Source organism: Camelus dromedarius, chromosome 24 (genome assembly GCF_036321535.1).
Source record: "Camelus dromedarius isolate mCamDro1 chromosome 24, mCamDro1.pat, whole genome shotgun sequence".
NCBI classification, from domain to species: Eukaryota; Metazoa; Chordata; class Mammalia; order Artiodactyla; family Camelidae; genus Camelus; species Camelus dromedarius.
Window position 1 is genome coordinate 10,457,575 of NC_087459.1, and position 21,301 is coordinate 10,478,875.

At 47.9% G+C, this 21,301-nt stretch overlaps 1 protein-coding gene across 2 annotated transcripts in view; it reads left to right on the top strand.

Annotated features, from left to right (window-relative positions):
- Positions 1-18,496, top strand: part of DNAJA3 (DnaJ heat shock protein family (Hsp40) member A3) — a 30,545-nt gene extending 12,049 nt beyond the window's left edge. The window contains exons 6-12 of one of the 2 annotated variants that reach the window (XM_031447575.2): positions 5,230-5,377; positions 6,513-6,577; positions 8,020-8,148; positions 8,651-8,766; positions 9,664-9,761; positions 15,017-15,133; positions 15,783-18,496. In XM_031447575.2, coding sequence (XP_031303435.1) covers positions 5,230-5,377; positions 6,513-6,577; positions 8,020-8,148; positions 8,651-8,766; positions 9,664-9,761; positions 15,017-15,120 — 660 coding nt within the window. In that variant the 3' untranslated portion in view covers positions 15,121-15,133; positions 15,783-18,496. The remainder of the gene's footprint in view (positions 1-5,229; positions 5,378-6,512; positions 6,578-8,019; positions 8,149-8,650; positions 8,767-9,663; positions 9,762-15,016; positions 15,134-15,782) is intronic. The other variant, XM_010992716.3, reaches the window with a different exon arrangement.
- Positions 18,497-21,301: the final 2,805 nt, after the last annotated feature.

The window sequence follows — 21,301 nt, forward strand, 5'->3', positions numbered from 1 at the left end:
AGGTGTCAGTCTGTCCTGTTAGTGCTGATGTTAATGTTTGATCACAGTCAGTTAAGGTACTGTCTGCTGGCTTTCTTCACTGTAAAGTTACAATTTCAAAATTAACAAGGAAGTCATGAGGTATCTTGACACTATATAAGTATCCTGTTCCTTATCAAACTTTTACCCACTAGTTATAGCATCCATTAGTCATTCTTGCCTAAAATTATTAATTGCTGTTACTGTTGCAAAATGGTGATTTTCTGATTACAATATCCCTTCTTTGTTTATTAGTTGGCATTCTACCGAAATAAGAGCTTTCTTTTCTTCATTTATTTATTCATTCGTTCGTATTAGTATGAACTCACAGACTGTTATTTTATTCACTGGGCTGTCATCAAGGTAACTACTTACTTTCATGCCCAGATTATCCCCAGCTTGGCCTATGGAAGTCTCTTCCAGCTGACTGCTGTGTCCTTTTGACATGGCCCCATCGTTCTCTCAGCACTTCCTTACTTTCTATCACAACAGGATGTTCTAGACAACTTGTACTTTGCCTGCCATACTGTGGAACTAGCCATTTCTCCAAGGAGTCCTGGTTCCTTTTAGTGTCTAATGGGATTTAAAAACCAAGATCTGTGCCTCAGGTGTGTGCATTGTGCCTGGAGTGTCACTGCTTCCAAGTCCTTTCAGCAGACTGAGCCAGGAAAAAAGTGTGTGTTTGTGCATGTGAGCACTTGTGCATGTGCACACACAGATACATATTCCATATCTATCTGTTTTTCCATATTCATATTGTAGATGTATATATGCACGTATGTACACACCAATCCAGCCACTCCTGCATCCATCCACCCACCATCCATCCAACACATCAGTGAGTTCAACCTGATTGTTCCACTTTCAGTCCAACACCACAGGGTTTATCTAGTCTTCTGCCTGTCACATTTGAAACTGTTTTCTAGTAAAGAGAAGTCTGGCTCTAATTATCCTTAATACTCATTTGCTTGATCCTGCAACACACAAAAAGTAGTTTCAGAATCGTTACTCATACCACTGCAGGATACAGTTCTACTTAACTGGCATGTGATGTCTAGAGTTCTTTTTATCTTTAGATTGAGGGTATGTTGTTAAAATACTGTGCTCAGTTTATGTAGGTCACTTCTTTTTCTCCCACTTCACTATGATTATACTATTTGTTTGAAATGCAGTCAGGTTTCCATTGAATATGTTTGTATTGCATTTAAATGGTTTCTTTTTTAAGGGAGTTGGATTGTTCGCCTCCCCCCCCTTCAAATTCAGATCATTGTGGTTTGTGTGTGTACGGGGGCGGGGAGGGGATAGAATTTGTCTTTGAGCACTGAGAAGCATAAAAAGGAGACAGAAGTCTCTGATAGTTCCACCACTGTTAGTATTTTAGTGTGTTACCTGCTAGTTGTTGATTAGGGATGTTATTTTTGTTTTATATTAGCTAAGTTCGGTGGGGGGGTTGTAATTAGATTTATTTTTTTCGTTTTTTAGATAGAGGTACTGGGGATTGAACCCAGGACCATGCATGCTAAGCACACACTCTGCTACTGAGCTGTACCCTCCCCTCTTTGCTAGTTTTTGAATAAGTTATATATGCAAATCTTTGAAAATTCAGTGGGTAAAAATTGAGAACTGCGTAAGATAAGTCTCCCTTGCATTCTTTTTTGTTTTTTTTGACGAGGTTGGTAATTAGGTTTATTTATTTATTCATTTATTTTTGGAGGAGACTCTGGGGATTGAACGCAGGACCTCATGCATGCTAAACATGCACTTTACCACTTGAGCTATATAACCTCCCCCTCCCTTGCATTCTTGACTTTTACATTGCGTTCCACTCTCCAGAAGCAGCCTTCTATTCTAGATGCAAGCCTGTATGTGCACGCATATGTGTGCATGCATTTTTTCATACCAAAGGTAGAATACACTGTTAGCACTGTTTGTACCCTGGTGTTTTGTGTCTACTTCTCAGTATGTTTGGGAAATACTCTGCACATATAACTGCCTCACTCTTTTTATGGTCACAATAGTCCTTCATATAGACACATCACTGTTTGTTTAGCCAGGCCGCTATCGCTGGATGTCTTGCTGTTTCTCATCTTTTGCTGTTATAGACAGTGAATATTTTTGCATAATGTCATTTCTTATATTCATTTTTTTGAATGTGCAGATATCTATTGTACGTGAAGTGGAACATCTTTTTTAAGATTTGAGAGCTGTTATTTTCCTTTGCATCTGTTCAGTCTTTTGCCCTTCTTTCTGTTGAGTAATTGATCTTTTTCTTATTCATTTGTAGAAACTCTTTATAAATTAATTCAGTTAGTCTTTTGTCAGTGAATTCAGCTGCATTTTTTAAATCTGTCTTTTGACTTTGAAAGTTTTTGCCTGTTTGTTTATAATTTTCTTTTTACTTTTTTAACACCTTTATTGTGGTATGGTTCTTGTATAGTAAACTACACATATTGCATATGACTTATGATAGATGTATACACCAAAGAAACCACCACCACAATCAAGACAGCTAACATTTCCATCACTCCCCAGGAGGTGCAATTTTCGAATTCCCAATTTATCCCTTTCCACCCTCTTTACCCCCTGGTAACCATAAGTTTGTTCTCTATGTCTGTGAGTCTGTTTCTGTTTTTTTGTAGACCAGTTCATTTGTGTCCTTTTTTTAAAGATTCCACAGATGAGTGATATATGGCATTTTTCTTTCTCTTTCTGGCTTATTTCACTTAGAATGCCAATCTACAGGTAAATGGCATTATTCTTTTTTATGGCTGAGTGGTATTCCATTGACGCGCGCGTGCGCGCGCACACACACACACACACATGCACACACATGCACACACACAAAACTTCTTTATCCAGTCATTTGTCCGTGGACATTTGGGTTGTTTCTATGTCTTGGCTATTATAAATAGTGTATGTAATTTTCAGCTGCTGAATCATACATACAATTTTCCCTCACTTTTCACTGTTTATCATAGTGAAAACACTTTTCAATAGCTTTGAATATTTTTAAACATTTTTTGATGGCTGAATAATAGTCCACTGATGGGTTTATCCAGTTACCTATAAATCCTGCTGATAAAAGGACCAACTTGCTTAGTCTAAGAAAGTGAAGTTGTGCTTGTGGTCCTCTAGAGGGCGCTCTTAGGATGAGGATTCCCACAGATACAATTTTGTGAGCCAAGTTGTTGCCACTTGTTACAGATACTCTTATTGATCCCAGTCCCCTCTCATTTCTAAGGTCCTTTCTCCAAGGCCCTGAATCGCTATGACTTTCTTTTTTCACATTTCTAAGGTGAACACTGAGGTACGATAGTAAAGCTGAAGTATGTTTCTCTCCAAGTATAATGTTTGAGATTGGGAAAAAATATTTGCAACACATTTGCTAAAGGGTTAGTATTCCTAATATGTAAAGGGCTTCTTCAGAATAATGAGAAAAAGACTAACAACTTATTGGAAAAACAGGTCAGGGTGAGCAGAGGAGGAAATGCAAGTGACCAGTAGTCAGGGAAGTGCAGAGGGAGCCGAGAAGATGCCTGAGGCTCACCCTTCAGCTGGTACACGTTTCAAAGTCGGGTACCGTCCCTGCTGCTGCCCAGCCTCTGCACTGATGGTGGAAGTGGAAACCACCCTGGCTTTGGGAAGTGGTGGTTACAGTAGCTGTTCAGCTTGATACGTGCATCTCTGTGGGGACATACCCTACAGATCACACTTGGAAAATTGCACACCTACAGGATGTCCTTTGGAGCCTGTGTGTAATAGTGAAGGACTGAACGGCCTCGGTGACCACCAGGAGTAGGTTGTCTGGAAAATATGGTGATGAGGAATGCTCTCCAAGATCATTACATTGTTAAAAACAAACAGCAAAAGCTGCAGAACTGTGTGCACAGTATGCTACCTTGGCTTATGGAAAAGTCGTAATGCTTTTCAGGCCAAGTGGATGGCTTGAAATGTGTGTTGTCTGTCAAAGTAGAATATCACTATAGCTGTGCCTCTAAGGAAGGGACCTGGAATGATTAGGGGTCAGGGGTCGGGGCACACGTAACTGTTCACCATACCTCCATTTTTAACTTTAGAAATTTTTACCATGTACACATAGGACCTTTTCAAATAAATATAACACATAAAATTTTAAAGATAATAATTATTTGTCCCAGCCAGTCCGCCTTTGGAAATCTGTGTTACAAAAAATAAAGACATTAAAACAAGGATAGATGTGCAGAGACTTTTTTCTGCAACACTGAAACATAAGTATTAAAATGGAAATTGAAATCTATATTTATTGGCCTGGAGGAATGTTCACGATGTGTCATGAAGATAAAATGAAGAGCAAGTTGCAGAGTGATAGTATAATGCACTTATTATAAAATTTTTACTTAAAAAAGAAACTCTTGTGAAGAAAAAAAACAGTGAGTTGTGGGAAGAGCACCTCAAACTGAGCTACTAAGAGCTGGCCACCCTGGGAGTCAAGGTGAGGGGGAGATTAGCAAGAATTTCATTATATATCTCTGTATCCTTTGATTTGCTGTAACGATTGTACTTAATAATTTACCAAAAAAAAAAAAATAAGGACATTAGGTTAAATAGAAAGGTGCCCAGTGAGGAGCTGATGGGAGTGGCCACAAATTGTAAGGCCCCACCAGCTGGGTGAAGAGCTGGGAGCTGGGGAGGCTCCTGGCGGGGGTGGGGACGAGGGCAAAGACACCCCAGGAGGAGGGGCATAGCAGCACCAGCGCCTGCGAGGGGAGCTGCTTCCCTCATTGCTCCTGGGGTTCCTGTGATGGGGGTGGGAACACTGAGGGGCCTTGGAAGACAGTGCTGCTCCCCCGTCTGAGCAGGGGTTGCATTCGGTTGCCACTTTCGTCCTGCTTTCCCAGCTGTCCCTTTTCTAACGGGGTGGAGGGGCATTTACTGTTTTTAAAGCGTATTTGCTCAGCTCCCAGGGGGTTTCAGGAACTTCTATAGAGGGGAACATCTCATTTTTCAGTGTCATATAATCAGCTTGGTGGTTTGGAATTGAGAAGTCAGTGCGTTCTAGAAGGTCAGTTAAGTTTGAGCCCCTGCACCTGCGTCCTCAGGCAGTGTGTTTAGTGCGAATGCACACAAAACAATAGTCTTCAGAGAAATGATTCCTCTCTCATGCACGTTGTGGTCCCAGGGCCTCGGCTGTCAGGGTGATAAAGGGTCTGTTTTTCTTCTCCTTCTTATCAGGAAACCATAAATACAGGCCCTTTTGTGATGCGCTCCACCTGTCGGAGGTGTGGTGGCCGGGGCTCCATCATCACGACTCCCTGCGTGGTGTGCAGAGGAGCAGGACAAGCCAAGCAGAAGAAGAAAGTGATGATCCCCGTGCCTGCCGGTGGGTCTGGGGCTCCGCCACACTCGGAGGCTGGGAACCGAAGCCCTGGTGTCCTTGTTTCTGGAACCCAGACTGGAGGAGGAGCCGGTGTCTCCTTGCCTTTTCCTTTGTGCCCCAGTTATCCTCAAACTCTGCACACACATGTCCCGTGGGGAGATGGGGCCTGACGGGCCCATCTGCTCCTGCATGAAGGAACTCCCCCTTCCCGCCTCTCTTCTGTCCCAAGGCCAGCACTGTTCCCACTACTGGCCCATGCGGCCACATCACCCACTCCTCCTGCCCTCGGGACCAGCCTGCTCCCCACAACCAGCTCTCATTCCCAGGGCCACCTTTCCCCTGGGCAGTCTGATCATGTCACTCGCCTTGTGGAGGACCCTGCGGTGACTCTCAGGGGCCAAGAAATGGCCTCCTCTTTTGGCTCCTGTTAGTCTCCAGCCTCCCTTCTTATTAGTCTCCCCCTTGTTACCTGCCCTGCAGCTTCCCGACTTTCATGTAGCCCCTGCTTCCCAGAGCAGAGCCTTTGCATATGCCCTTCCTGGTGTCTGAAGCTCACTGTCCACCTTCTTTTCAGTGGGCTGATTCTGTTCTCCTGGAGCTCCCAGCTCAAACATCACTCCCGCAGGGAGGCTTTCTGGAACCCTCCTTCCTTAGATCCTTAGATGTTCCTTTGTCTGGAGTTGGGATCTTTTCCTTCTAAGAATACGTCTCTGTAGTGATAAATTTGTTAGTGTTGTTATTTGGTTAATAGCTGTCTCCTGCTAGACTCTAAAGTCACTGAGACACCATGTGGACCTAGCAGTAAACTTGAATAAATGAATAGAAGGTGCTTTTGTTCGGTTATCAATTATTATTTTTTAAAATGGAGGTACTGGGGATTGAACCCAGACCTTGTGCATGCTAAGCATGCACTCTGCCGCTGAATTGGTTCCCCCAACCTCCCCGGTTACTAATTATTCTATGTTGCACCTTTGAAAAGTTATACTTGTTGCCGTGTTGGATGATTGTGTTGTTCCTTGTTAACAAGAAACAGGAGTAAGGAAGTTGGTGGGTTCTAGGTAAGTGGATCTAGGGTAGAAAATGCCTGGGGAGGCCCCAAAATAATTGTTCTCTTATGAACTTTTGGTTTTATTTACAGGAGTCGAGGATGGCCAGACTGTGAGGATGCCTGTAGGAAAAAAAGAAATTTTCATTACGTTCAGGGTAGGTGCTTGCTTGCATAGCTTCTGTTGGGCCCTTGCTCTCCTGGAGAGGGTACCGCCAACTAACGCTTCTCGTGGGAGAGGTAGGAGCTTCACGGAGCCCCTGGCCATCTGCGTTTCCAGGGCGAGCGGTGGCCACCTTGGCAGGGTGATTTAACATGTGTTACATCAAGCTTCTTTGCTGAGTGTGGAGAGAACAAAGTTTCCTCAAAGTGTTTACAAGTTGGAAACATAGCACACATAAAAATACAGGAAACGTCTCCTAGTGTCTTTTATTCATGTATCAAATTGTTCAGAGGGACAGCAAGTGTCAAGGTATATACACACACAAGGGCAGACCTGGTTTCATGAGGTTAGGGAGACGTGAGAGGAGGTCATGCCTTCTGGGAGCAGTTCCACCAGACGTGTCCCTGAGGAGGCCCCCGCAGGCACACACAGGGTGTGCAACAGCCTCACTCGTAGTAGCAAGACCCTGACAACAGTGAGTGGACCATGCATGGGCACAGAGCACCTCAGAGCAGGAGGCTCAGGCCACACGTGTCAGCGTGAGACGTTTTGGGACTTCTAGGTCATGATCGAGGGAGGATGCAGGGAGGGAGAGGATCTGTGTGAAGTCTTAAACCACATGAGGTGGTAGTATATATTGTTTAGGGACACGTAAATATGTGGGAAGAGTAAAAAGATGCTCAGAGGAATGATAAATACTAAACTAACATAGTGGTTACTCTGGAGGTGAGGAGACGTCACCTGTGTCCTAATGTTCTGTTACCTAAGCTGGGTTGTGGGTGCACCACATGTGTTACTTTTTTTACTTGGCCAGTTTTTGAATATATGAAATACTTGATAATTTAAAACGAAGACAAAAATAATGTCAAGTGTGAGACTTCTAGACTGAGGAATCAAAGACAAAGGCAGTGGCCTGGAAGCCAATCGATGAGGAAGGCCTGGTAGAGAATTTAGATTCTGTTCTCAGCTAATAACGTAGAGGAAAAAAAGAAAGAGAAGAACTCACTGGAAGGCAGAGAATGTCTATTCACAAAATATAGTGCCTTTAAAATCAGAGTGATTCCAGCGCTGCCAGTCTGACTTGAAGGCAGTTTGTGCCACATGACTATTGGGAAAATGAACCATCTTTGCCTTTGTAGGTCATGTTAGTCTGTGTGTCTTCATGTTTTCCAGTACACAGTAAGATTTTTATTTTAAATGTTCAAAAGCCGATTTTATGTTTTTATTCACCTTCACCAAGAAAGATCTGAGGCTGACACCCTTGCATTGCCATGGAGAAAGGATCTTCTGTGGAACTCTCAGAGCCTGGAGTGCTGGCCACTTTGGTGAAAGTACATTCTCTCTCTCAACACCACGTTCTAGGCTGCTGAGACGCAGGGCTGTTGTCTGTTCTCCAGAAGGGCTTCCCTGTGCGTAATCCCCATCTCTTGGCCCTAGGTGCAGAAAAGCCCTGTGTTCCGGAGGGACGGTGCAGACATCCACTCCGACCTCTTCATTTCCATAGCCCAGGCTATTCTTGGGGGCACGGCCAGGGCGCAGGGCCTATACGAGACCATCAACGTGACGGTAAGAGGACCAGCACGTCGCGGCCACCCTCGTACATCAATGCCCTGTTTTCCTGAAACAGAAAATGGCTGAGGAGTGGGTGGAACCTGTGAACAACCAGCTTGTCTGGGATTCGGAGGACATGGGGTCTAGGGGAGGGCAGGAGGAGTGTTGGGCCACCAGGGAAGGCCGTTCCTGGGCGGTGTCCACTCCTGGGCGGGGGAGCAATCTCAGCAGCGCCCCCTGCTGGCTTTGCCTCCTCCCAGGTCTCCCTCTCCATGCTCCCTCCCTCCTGCTTCCTGGGCTCACCTTCGCAAACTACCTGCCCCAAGTCCTGTCACAGGCTCTGCTGGGGGGGGGGGGAGGGGGACCCAGTCTAGCTAGTTTCCATGTGGTAGTTGGCAGGCTTGGTCTAGAAACCTGGACGGAGTTTTTTTCAGGAGTAAGACTGTCTTCACGTCATGAAATGTTTTCATTTGGGCACCTGGAGACCAAGGAAAACCAGAGCTTCCTTTCTTTGTAGATCCCCCCTGGGATTCAAACAGACCAGAAGATTCGGATGAGTGGGAAGGGCATCCCCCGGATTAACAGCTACGGCTACGGAGATCACTACATTCACATCAAGATAAGGGTCCCGAAGTAAGCGCCTGCTTCACGTGGCCAGGCCCACCTGGTCTCTGCGGCTTTCACCACTGAGCGGGACCCCTTTGAGGGTTCTTTACCGGCCGGGCTGGTGCCGGTGGTAGGGGTTCAGCACCCGGCCCGATCACCGGGCCCGTGTGGCTCTGCTACTGTAAGCACCGAGGCTGAAGCAGGTCATCTCTTCCTTTAAGTCAGGTCTGTCCTCCCGAGTGCTCCATCTGCCAAGGGGCCATAATAAGAGAGCTTGACTTTGTTGAGTTGCTGGAAGATTGAAATGAATAACCCACAGGGAACGCTTGGCTATTGCTGCTGCCTTTGATTTTATTATTATCTCAGGATGCCTGTCTGGTGGGAGAGATGGATCTATAACCAGATTGTGAAGCTGTGTGATGTCTACATCCTCTGGGAGAGAAGTCCAAGCAGGGAGCTTTGGGCATGCAGACCAGGGAGCCATGGGCGTCCGGAGCAGGGGGCCGTGGGCGTCCGGAGCAGGGGGCCGTGGGTGTCCGGAGCAGGGGGGCCGTGGGCGTGCGGAGTGGGGCGCTGTGGGCGTCTGGAGCAGGGGGCCGCGGGTGTGCGGAGCAGGGCAGGCCCGACGCTGCTTGGGAGGACAGGGTTTCCAGCACCCTTTTTAATTAGATGATTTCCTACACAGAGAATTGTAACAGCATTTTGTTCCCCCAGTAGACTATTTAGCACAGCCACAGTGTTGTTTAAAACAACTTAGAATATTTGAGATTTACAGAAGCTTTGAGGGCGTGGGCTCTTGGGTTCAGGGTGTGCCATGTGCCTGGGTTGTAGGGTCCCGCATTTCCCCCACACTTTGTGTCCTTTGTGTCATTTAAAGAACTGCCCCAAGGAAACTGTCTGACATGGACTGTGCTTGGTCCACAGGAGACTGACAAGCCGGCAGCAGAGCCTGATCCTGAGCTACGCAGAAGATGAGACTGACGTGGAGGGGACAGTGAATGGCGTCACCAGCACAAGCACTGGTAAGGCAGTTACATGGGAGCCCCCAGCCCCACAGAGGGTGGATGGTTCGGGAGCATGTTGGGGTTTCCGCCTGGGGATCTTCATGAAGCCTCCAAGAGCACAGTAGAGAGAGGGGAGCTGTGGGCTAGGAACAGCCGAGGGCAGCCTTGCACGAGGAAAGCTGCCCTCCCTCTGCGCGCGCGCTGGTTGCTGAGGTTGGCGAGTTCCATGGTGCTTCCTGCCGGGTGGCAGCTGTGTGTCTTGGAGGGCTGCTCTCCCGAGTTCTATCCTTGGTTCTGCCACTTGCCTTGTGACCTTGGGCACGTCCCTACATGGGAGCACCTTGTAACCACTAAAGGAGAAGATGGATTGAAAAGCTTAATGCACTCCTGACCCAGAGAGCTTCACCAGGATTTCTGTGTCCTGTAAACAACAGCTACCGCAGCACTGAAAGACCAGACACGTGACCCAGGTCTGCCTGTTCACAGCAAGTCTAACTCTGAATTCCTAGGGCAGTGAATAGATACCGTATTTACCCTGAGCTCAGACGTCATGAACCATCTGTAGACTATAGTTAAATGTTCGTGATTTGATACCAGAATGCCTGCGGACAGATGGTTTGGCCACGGGAACCTCGGCCACAGCCCTCCTCCCATGGGACGGGGGAGCTCTGCCGAGGTGGTGCCGTTCTCTGTCAGCTAGGCCTCCCCCTCAGGCCAGAATGGGCGCTGCCGAGGGTGAACTGGCTTCAGTTGCCCAAAGTGTTGCCTCCTTGGTGCCTTGTTTTGTTTTTGCCTGGATCCTGGATGGACCTCTCACCTTCTCAGAACTTGAATGGTATTAAAGTAATATACAGTCATTCAGAGCAGGTGGTCAGAGCTGGGGGTCGAGGGCTTGGTCTTAGAGCCCCAGGGCAGGGGTCCCAGCAGCAGCAGCCTGAGCTCCTGTCAAGCCCAGGGGACCAAGTCCTCTGTGAAAAAGCAGCTGCCACAGATCCTGTCTGCAGCCAACCAGGCACTAAGTGGGCACTTATTTTAGTGGTTTTGGTTCGCAGGCTTTTCCAGTTAACGTCCCTTGAACTAAAAAGAAGTGGGAACAGTGGGAATAGTTACTCCACTTAACTCCGATCACGCACCTCTAGCTTCTCCTTCCTGAATCCCCAGTATTTCTGCAGTCACGGAGCATGTGAGATTTGCTCTGTAGACAGCTCGCAGCAACTGCCCTCGCCCCTTGTCCTATTAGCTCACGCCTTCACCCCTCATTCAGCCAGGATTTATTGGGAGGCTCCTGTGTGCCAGACACTTTGCCAGTTCTTTCTTTTAAAATTTTTATTGACATAATTTTGCCAAGTAAGCTTAACATTAATAAATGCATTGGATGCATTTCTGAAAAGTTGTTTATAAAGTGAAATGGGTATGCCAAATTATTTTTTTTCCACTCCTGTTGTCATTTCAGAATTGTATTCCAGTGGGAAATTTGGCTCTCAGACATAATTCTTTAAATGACATTTAAGAATCTTCGCATTGGCTTCCAGGAATGCACTGCCAGTCAGTCTGTGGCCTGGGTGTGAGTGAGCCTCCTGCTATGCTGTGAAGAGGTTACTTTTGCAGTCCACGTGTGCAGACACACCAGCACACAGGGTTCCCCTTTCCTGACAGCTTCTCTAAAAGTGGGTCCTATTTATATAGGTAGAGCCTGAATCTCTTTTATTCAAATTATACTAGAAGCAGTTGCAATCAGTTGTCAGTGGTTCTTGGGCTAAAGTGTCACTTCTTAATAGCCTCTAAGTCCCCGTGAGTTAGACAGTCATTTTTAGAGACTGTCACTGCAGGCACAAACTGATTCCTGGGTGTCTTTGCTTTCATTCCGGGAAAGGGTACCTGGAAGGGATTTGGAATAGTTACAGTAACGTAGGAGACTGACCTAAGGTTCTTGGTGGGTTTAGTATCCCTTGTTAATCTTTCTTCCCTTAAGCAGCTGCTAGAAACCTTAATGGCTGACCCTGGCTCCGTTCCCAGTCTGTGACACAGGAAGACCGAAGCAAGCTTGGGACTCTTAGCGCTCTCGGGGACGGGGGCCCTCTGAGGTCACCACGTGACCTTTTGGGTTCAGAGACACAGAGTGGCTCATTATGCGTGTTTCTGGATCATCTTTAGTTCTTACACATACGACACACGAACGTACATTTAGCTGTTGTGTAGGGAGCTGTTCCAGAGCTTGTTTTCTGGGAATCCCACCTGTGACCCGTCCCAGACAAGCTGATGGCACTGACTGTAGAGCTCCTTTAGTTTTGCAGGGCAGAGGCAAGAGGAAGATGAGGGCAAAGGCGTGTTAGTAGAAGGAGAAGTGCTCTGCTGGCTCAGTCTGTGCGAGTAGGCGTCTCGGAGTCAGGCTGTGGGTGCTGCACCTCCACCTGTAGGGCGGGTCCAGTCCTCAGAAGTCAGATCCTGGAGTCCTGTTGGCTTCAAACAAATGGTTTCTTCATATGGTCATTGAGTATTTGCTGCATGCTAAGAAATGATGCCCAGAGAGACAGGGTCCCTGCCCTCATCCAGCTTACAGTGTAAGGGGGGGAAGTCAGGCAAACATTGAGCCCCTAAATAAGTGCTAGACCTTGCTCGTAACACTGGGAGTTTGTAACTGGAGAAAACATTCTGGCCCAGAAAGGGTCCAGATTTACGGAATGAATGTTACCTGGTTATTGTCCATCAAACACTTTGCCTGGGAATCCCTGTGTGTAGTTGACCAGAAAGCGTCCCCTTTGAATCCCCAGCGCTTTACACAGTGCTGTTGGCTGAGTTTATTTGAATTCATTTTCCTTCTGAGGGATGGAAATGTAAACCCTGCTCTGGAAAGCCGTGGTCTGGTAGAGGAGTCCTGTGGCCTCCGGTCCGACCTCTTTCTGCGGTTAGCTGAGCAGCCCCTCCCTCTGGTCGCCTTCTGAAGGTGCGGACTGGACATGCAGTGCCTATGTGGCTGGAGAGACTTCCACAGGGGCATTTCCTGTTTGTTAGAAGTGCAGGAATCATGTACCATCTGTACTCAGAGAAGCTTTGGAAGTAAATTGCTCGTGTTTGTATCCTATAATGACACCAGAAGGCGCCCAAGTGCCGGGACGTCCTACAAGGACATGTCCCTCCCCTTCCCCCAGGCCAGTGTAGTTACAGACCTCATCATCCATGTGCAGAGGCTCACAGTTCATCCCTGACTTTTGGTTCAGTGCTTAAATCCTTTGATGTCCCTGTCAGTAAGCCTTATTCCTGAAGGAGCTTCCTGAATTTTCTAACTTAAAATGGGGAGGGGGGCCAGTAATAGCTCAGTGGTAGAGCGCATGCTTAGCATATCCAAGGTCCTGGGTTCAATCCCCAGAACCTCCATTTAAAAAAATAAAAAGAGATAAGAACATGTTCTTGGTGGCAGGGGGTGAGAATTTCTGGGTGTGTCCGTGCTTTGCTGTTTTGTTTTTTTGTGTGTGAATCATTAACCAGCTAACCAGTGCTTATGCTGGCTCTCCCAGACTTTGGCCTCTGTGGCTCAAATACTTTTTTTGTGTCTCGTGACTAATAGTTAAGAGTTTGGGTTCTTCTGTCAGATGATTCAAGTCCCAGCTCTGCCATTATTAGCTATAAAGCCTTAGGCGAATTTCTTCACTTCTCTGAGCCTCAGTTTCTTCACCTGTAAATTGGGGATAGTAACATCTACCTCATAGGGTTCTTACATGATTAAGTGAGATCATGAAGATCGTGTTTGACATGGTACCTGGCATATGTTAAAAGCTCCATCAGTGGTAACTCATAGTGTGATACACATACACACACAAAGATTTGCTGTTCCCTTACCAAGGACATAGCAAAATTCAATTCTCTTACCCTCTCTTGTCCCAGGAGGCCCAGGAGCAATGGGAAGTTTCTGGTTTGTGGATTCCTTTGTGTTAGTCCTTTTATTGTTACTTAAGCCTTCATGCAAGAAAAGGGGGCTTGAAGGACTGAGGGAGGTCACACCTGGTCTTGTAACCTGTGGCCATGGACGCCTCTCGCAGGGGCCTGCCACAGTGTGCAGTGCCCAGATCCTCACCTGGGGAGCCCTGGGAATCGGTGTCTTCTGGCCACTTAGGCTTTCTTGAATGCTCAGACCTCTGTTAGCACATCCTTGTTTGGGTCCACTGCTATCTCTCTGAGGATGTTCTTGAGTTTGGAGAGCATGCCAGGTCCAGAGGACTGCCCAGGGGACTGCATCCAGGACAACCACTCCCCGGCCCTGCTGGGGGCCTGCTGCCCAGAGCTTTGAGCCTCTCCCTGATGAAGGCATCTTAGACTGAGATCTTGGGGACATGACCATTTTGTACCCTGTTATGCACTGCATTTGATATACATCTCCTAGCACTTTAAACTGCGCTAATTCTCCTGGCACAATTTAAAATATTGAGTACAGTTTGTAAACCAACTCAAAAAGTTGGCCCTCCCTGCCTCATGGTTGACAGGTCTTTAAAGTGATGCGTTTGTGCAGCAGAGGTGCCCTCAGCGGGCCCTCAGGAAACAGCGGGAGCAGCTTCCTTTATCTGGAGCATTTGGGGTTCGATGCCACAGGTGAGGAGGGCTTGCCCACTGACACACAGTGTCCTCTGTTGCCATCGTCATTGGACATGAGATGTGCACGTGTCCTGGGACTCCCCGGGTGTCCCTGAGACTGTTTGTGCACAAAGCCTGGGTGTGGAAGCTGGTCAGTTGGTCTTGGCATGTGTCTTTGCCTTCTCAGAGCCGGTGGCGTGGTGGGTGACAGCCTGGGCTTTTGAGTCCGATTGCTTGGATCTGAACTCAGGTCTCCCTCCTGCTTACTGGCTCTGTGACCTTGGGTCACCTCCTAACCCCTCTATGTCTGTTTTGGTGTTTTCCTCTGTGACATTTACCTGTAAGGTTATCCTAAGGATTGAACGAGCTAATGTGGAAGCTGTGTGGCCTAGCCTGGAAGGCATCTGGCCCTGGGCTCTACTTCTGTTACAGTTGTTGAGGCAGAGACAGCTGGTAGTTGTCCCTTTCTGTTTCTTGTTTCCCTCTTGTCAGCCAGTGACTCGAGGAGCAGTTGGGATGCACTGAAGTGCTGAGTCATCTGACGGGAGAGGCAGCCCTGGTCCACCCCGGCACGGCCCCCACTCCTCTTGGAGTGGCTCTTGGTGACTCCTTGAGTGGCAAGCCCCTGGGTGGCCAGGCAGGGCCTGGGATGTGATGCGTCGAGCTGTGCTCCCTTGACCCCAGTTCTCTCTGCTGTTTGTGCCCAGGTGGCAGCACCATGGATAGCTCCGCAGGAGGCAAGGCTAGGCCTGAGGCTGGGGAGGACAAGGAGGGATTCCTTTCCAAACTTAAGAAAATGTTTACCTCTTGATATCCCAGCCGAGGTAGGAAAACCCCTGAGGTTTCTCCCCCTTTTGTTTCTCTCCTTGAACTAACCTCTGTTTCCCTCACTTTAACCAGTGTCATGTCCCCCACCCCCAGAGTTGAAGAGGGACCAGTCTCAGGCATGGTGTGCCTGGCCCCCATCAGAGCCAAGCCTCTCAGCTCGTGGGGACATCTGCATTAGGGTAACAGTCAGCTAGTGATAAAGGGCTGAGCCACACTGCAGCAGCCAGCTTCTGCTGGGCCCACTTCCTGGAGACATTGCACTGGGCGGCTGCCTCACAGCCCTCCTCCTGCCACTCCTGGGGGCTCTATATCTCATAGTGGTGGGAACCAGGTTGCCCACAGTCACAGAGGGCAAGTCATAGCAGAGCCAGGCGTAGAACTCAGATCTCCCCAACCCCTGCCTGTTTCATAGTGCCCTGTCCTGCAGGGGAAGCTCGGGGCCATCTAAACCTTGTTTGGGGCGGGTGGGGGGGCCTGCTGGGAGTCCTGCTTGCTCACTGTGGTGTCTCAGGACTCTTTACTTGTGCTGGTCCCTGGTGGCTGGAGCTCCTGGTGTAGCTCCTTGCCAGGGATGACAGAAACTCACCAACAGTGTGTGTTATCCTTCGATGCCAGAGAAATGTAACTGTTTATGTCTTGGCTCAGGAAAACGGTCCACTGGAAACTAGGCTGGGAGCAACAGTCCCTCCTTGTGGTCAGGGCACCTAGGACACAGGAGGATCCTACACAGCAGCACCGAGCCCCGCCTGCAGAGGCCCTCTGGACCACCTTGGCAACAGCAAAATCATGTAACAACTCACCTCTCCGTGGAACAGTCACAGTGGACAACCCCTGGGCAGTAAGGCATGGCATGCCTAAGGGCTGGTAGTTTCCTGTCCACAAGTAGGTACTTGGCTCCTTCTGGCACAGGGAGAGTCATGGCTGGACACTTCTTGCAGAGCTAAAACTGATTTGGAATCGAATGTGGTGGAGATCTTAGTTAAAGAATTAAAGGCCATGCTTACAGCTTAAAAATGAAGCCTTAAGTTGCACCAAGTTGTGAAGTGATTAATTTCCCTCTCAGCAAACCTCTGGGAGGTTCCAAAATGAGTCTTTACTGTAAGGCTGTCTTTTTCAGGAACCTGGGACATGCACACCCCACCAGTGTCGTCTGTCCCTCAGCAGGGGCATCCCCTACTCTTCTTGGAATTTGTTTTAATTCCCAAAGGTACCAAGCAGCTGGAACATGGGAGCCTTGGGACCCCAGGGTGACACATGTAAAGAGGGTCCCTGGAGACGTCACTCTTGAGCACATGAGCCGTGATCTCTGTCTGGACGGACAGTCCTTCCTCCCACCCGACGTGGAGCGGCCTCTTGTCCTTCGACTGTTGAGTTCTGTTGTTCTAAGCCAGGTGTGAGTGGAGCTCCGGCCCTTCTGCTGGACCACAGCCAGCGTGTCCTGGGGCTGACTAATGGCCTCCCCCTGCTCCGCTGCCTACCAGGGGCTTGGTTCTCACCACTCACACTGCTGACCTCTGTTTGCAGAAGTGTGTTTAAATTATTCAGTGCTAAGAATCATCGTCTTTTCCTGTATAAATGTTTGTTCAAAAGAAAGCGCAGTCTCAGCAGTTGGAGGTTCTCCACCATCCAGCCAGAGCAAAGCCGTGTCCCCAGCCTTGGCTTGGAGGCTGTGCGGGTTCCGTTGTGTTTCCAGATCCTCCCGCTGTGGTAAGACAGGATAATGGAGAACACTTCTGGTTAGTTTCTTTTTTGTTTTCTTTAATAATTTACTAAAATAAAGCATCTACTAGTGTCTGATCTAAGAATGTAAAATGATTCTGTATCAATGTAAATAAGATTATCTACCGCAAAAAGATATTTAAAACCTAAATTGTGGTCATTTCTTCTTCGGAATGGTTCACACAGCTTTGTGCAGGTGGTCTAGCAGCGGGTTACTGGTGTTCGCCCACTGATCAGGCTGCCCCACGTTGCTCCTGGCCTTCCTGGGGCCAGCTGGAGGTGGCTGGCCTCGTCCTCGGCGTCACGCCCATCCAGCACACAGGCATGCTGAGGGGTATCCTGCAGGCTCTGACAGGCGCTGACCCTCTCCAGTGCAGATCCCAGAGCTGGGAGCTTGCCCTGACACTACGTGCTGATCTGAACCAATGTTCCAGGGTTCAGCATGTAGCCTTTTCTTTGGGAGCCCAAGCCGAGAGAGACATGCGGTGTGGCCTTTAGGTCCCTATACATCACTGTCTTCCTCAGTAGATTTTTTTTTTCCCTTCATTATTTTCAGAGGAATGTTAAGGTATTTTTGTGTTAAAGTTTTAGTCCGGGCTCCCAGCAGAGACTGTGTCCCTAAAGCCCCGATTCTGCCATGGCTGGAGTGGGCCTTGGGCACAGAGCTCCACCCACCCCAGGGCTCTAGGCTGAGCAGGTTGAGGTGTGAGGGCACTTGTTGGGTTGGGTAAAGAGCTTGGGAAAGACCTGATGGGCAAGAAGGGGGCTCAGTCACTTCCTCCCAATTTCCATACTTTTCCTTCATTGAACAGAAGCTTATTGAGCACCTGCTGCGGACTCACCCAGCGTGATCCTAGACCCTGGGCTATGGCTGTGGGAAGCTAGATGGTGTCTCTCGTGAAAGCCTGAGTTTTCTTACTGGAGAAGTCAACTGAAGTCCCACTCATGGCCTGTTTCTTGAAAGCAGACGTCTAGAGGAGGACTTTCAAAGAGAAAAATAGATTTTCTTTCTAGCCAGACACCTTCGTTGCTGTACCGGGGTGTCGTTCCCTCGGATGGTCAGAAGGTGGCAGCACAACATCTGTAGAATCCACATTCCACATGAGGCCAGGATTGGATTTGGTTTATTTCCACAGCTGGCTCTGAGGCATTTGTCCCCAGACAACTTTGCAGCCTCTGAGTTGGGGCCGGAGCATGAGATGAAGCATTTACAAATACAGAGAACTATCTCTCCCTGAGCCTTTGGGGACTGAGAGGAGGGGGAAAGGTAGATGGTGTTCAGCATTTGCTGAAATGTCAGGAGGGTAGACAAGACAGTCATACGCGGATGAGGCAGACATGCGTAGGACCACAGCTCCATCCCCACCTGCAGGCTCTGACTTGTTTCTGACCTGATCCATTCTCCCCATCCCACTCCCTCTCCTCCTCAGGCCTTTGGGTTCTAGTGGACTGGAGCTTCCTTCCCTGTCATGAAAACCCCTCTCGAAGTATCCTCTCCAGTCCCCCAGCATCCAGGGACTGCCCCACCCTTTGCTTTGTTCTGCAACACTGGAGCCTGGCTGTGAAAATGAATGTTATGAGCAGTCATGACTATTGCAGAAGGCATGTTTACATTCTGTTAATAAACACCATGAAACCTGCACTTGTATATTTTTTAACCAGAAGTTCTGCTTATTTGGCATGATCCTCATGAAAGGTCGCAAATGGGCCAGCTAGGAAATAGACATAAAAAAGTGAAGTGGGACCTGACCTGCAGCCTCCGTGCCTGACAGACAGTGGGGAGTGGTGGAGACTGGCTGCCCTGTCTAAGGGACAGCCACTCCTCAGCTCCACCCAAGGGGGCTATGCAGGAATTCAGACCCAGTGCTGCCAGATCTGGAGCTTCCCAAGAGAGGCTGAGCATCCAGATTTTTATGTGGAGATTTTAATTTTACCTCATTTTTCCAGCTACAACTTGATATAATTCACATACTATGCGGCTCACCCATTTAGTGTGCAGTTTAGTACTTTTTAGCTCAACGTTGTGCAACCATCACAATTTCGGGATGTTTCATCACCCCCAAAAAAAGCCCCATGCCCACGGGCAGATATTTCCCATTTCTCCTGAGCCCTCCAGTCTCTGGCGACCATGAATCTACTTCTCTGGGTTTGCATATTCTGCACATTGTACGTAAATGGAATCATACAATATCTGGTCTTTGGTTCTTTCTGGTTTCTTTAATTTACATAATGGTTCAAGGTTCATTCATGATGTAGCTAAGTCAGTACTTCATTTCTTTTTATGGCTGAATAAATTTCATTATATGGATAGGCCACTTTTTTTTTCATTTATTGCCTGATAGACATTTGGGTTATTTCCACTTTTTGGCAATTGTTAATAATGCTGCTATGTACATTGTAAACTGACTAATGTTAAATTAAGCACACACACAAAAAGACACCTATAGAAAAAATAATGCTATTATGAATGTTGTCACATTTTACTTTTTTTTTGGAGGGGGCAGTAATTAGGTTTATTTATTAATGGCAGTACTGGGGATTGAACCCAGGACCTTGTGCATGCTGAGCATGTGCTCTACCACTGAGCTGTATCCTCCCGCCCCCTTATTGTCACATTTTAGAATGTTGACTGCTACTTATATGAGGTACTTGGAGTAGTCAAACTCAGAAAGTAGAATGGTGGGTGCCAGGGGAAGGGGAAATGGGGATTTGGTGTTTAATGGGGACAGTTTCCATTTGGGATGATAAAGTTCTGAGGTTGGATGGTGGTGATGGCTGCCCAACAACACGTATACTTTCTTTAAATTGAAGTATGGTTGGTTTACAATGTGTTAGTTTCTGGTGTACAACATAGTGATTCAGCTACACACACATATGTAGTCCCCTTCACATTCTCTCTCATTACAGGTCATTACAGGGCATTGAATACAATTCCCTGAGCTACACAGTAGGACCTTGCCATTTATCCATTTTACATATAGTAGTATCTGCAAGTCCCAAACTCCCAACTTATCCCCCACTTCCTTTCCCTCCTGGTAACCGTAAGTTTGTTTTCTATGTGAGTCTGTTTATATTCTGAAATTAAGTTCATTTGTGTCATTTTTTTAGATTCCACATAAAAGTGATATCATATGGTATTTCTTTCTCTTTTACTTTGTTGCTGCAAATGGCATTATTTTATTCTTTTTTATGGCCGAGTAGTATTCCAACAATGTGTAAATGCCACTCAACTGTACACTTAAAAATAATTAAAATGGTAAATTTTATGTTACGTATACATATACATAGTTAAGAAATAAAATAAGAAAATAAAAAATAAATGTTGGCAGCTAACTATAATGTATTTCAGGGACCAAATTTCAGAAGATCCAGGCACACATGGTGTGCCTCCAGTTGAGACTTGTGCTGGGAACAGCTCAGCCCGCAGGTTGATGTGGTGGTGCAGCGCCAGACTCCCCAGCGCTCCGCGTGGTGTGGCGCACACGTGCTTTCTTCCTGCAGTGACACACAGCCGGGGCAGGAGCCCCCGGGCCAGGCCGAACACTTTGATTTAGCATCTAGGGTATGGGAAGGACCTTGTTAACCAGCCTCATTTGGTTATTGCCAAGAGACATGGGAAGTGGGTGAACATGAATGTCTCTTACGGGTCAAGTGGTTTAACATACTAGGATTGTTTTTTAATAGGCTTTGTTTTTTGGAGCACTTTCTAGATTTCACAGTGAAATTGTGAGGAAGGTGCAGAGAGTTCCTGAACACCCTCTGCCCCTGCGCACGCACAGCCTCTTCTGTTATCAGCACCCCCCAGAGAGTGGCACGTTTGTTAGAACTGAGAACCTGTGTGGACACATCATCACCAGAAGTCCATAGTTAAATTAGGCTCCCTCTTGGTGGTGTGCAGTCTGTGGATTTGGACAAGTGTAATGACACGTCCACAGCTACAGTATCACAGAGATGCGTTTCATGGCCTCGGGTTTGGTTTTCCTGTGCAGTGCGGGTAGTTCTCAGCACTGGAGCATCCTGAATTGTTGTGCACGGTTTTACCAACTTCACTGGACTTGAGCCCTGGGTGGGGCGGACCAGTGGGGGCCACCCTTTGAAAGGGATGGGAACAGACAGAGGGGTGCTGGAGGCTAGCAGGTTTGACCACGGGTGGCAGACAGGAGGGAGAAGGTGGCCCAGGGGAGTCAGACACCACTTGGCACACACGACCTCACGTTGCCCTCACAACAGCCCTGCCAGGTGGCACCGGGTGAGCAGACAGACCTGTAAGGCTCAGTGACATGCCCAGGTCCTAAGCCTGTGGGTGAGGAGTGGCTGGAACCCGGTGTCAGCTCCTGCAGTTCACTCTGGGCCTGGCACAGCGGGCTCTCCCCAGGCTTCGTGCCCGGGGGCCACTCCAGGATCTTGGCACAGTAAGTCCCAGCCCTGGCCGAGCAGGTGTTTCC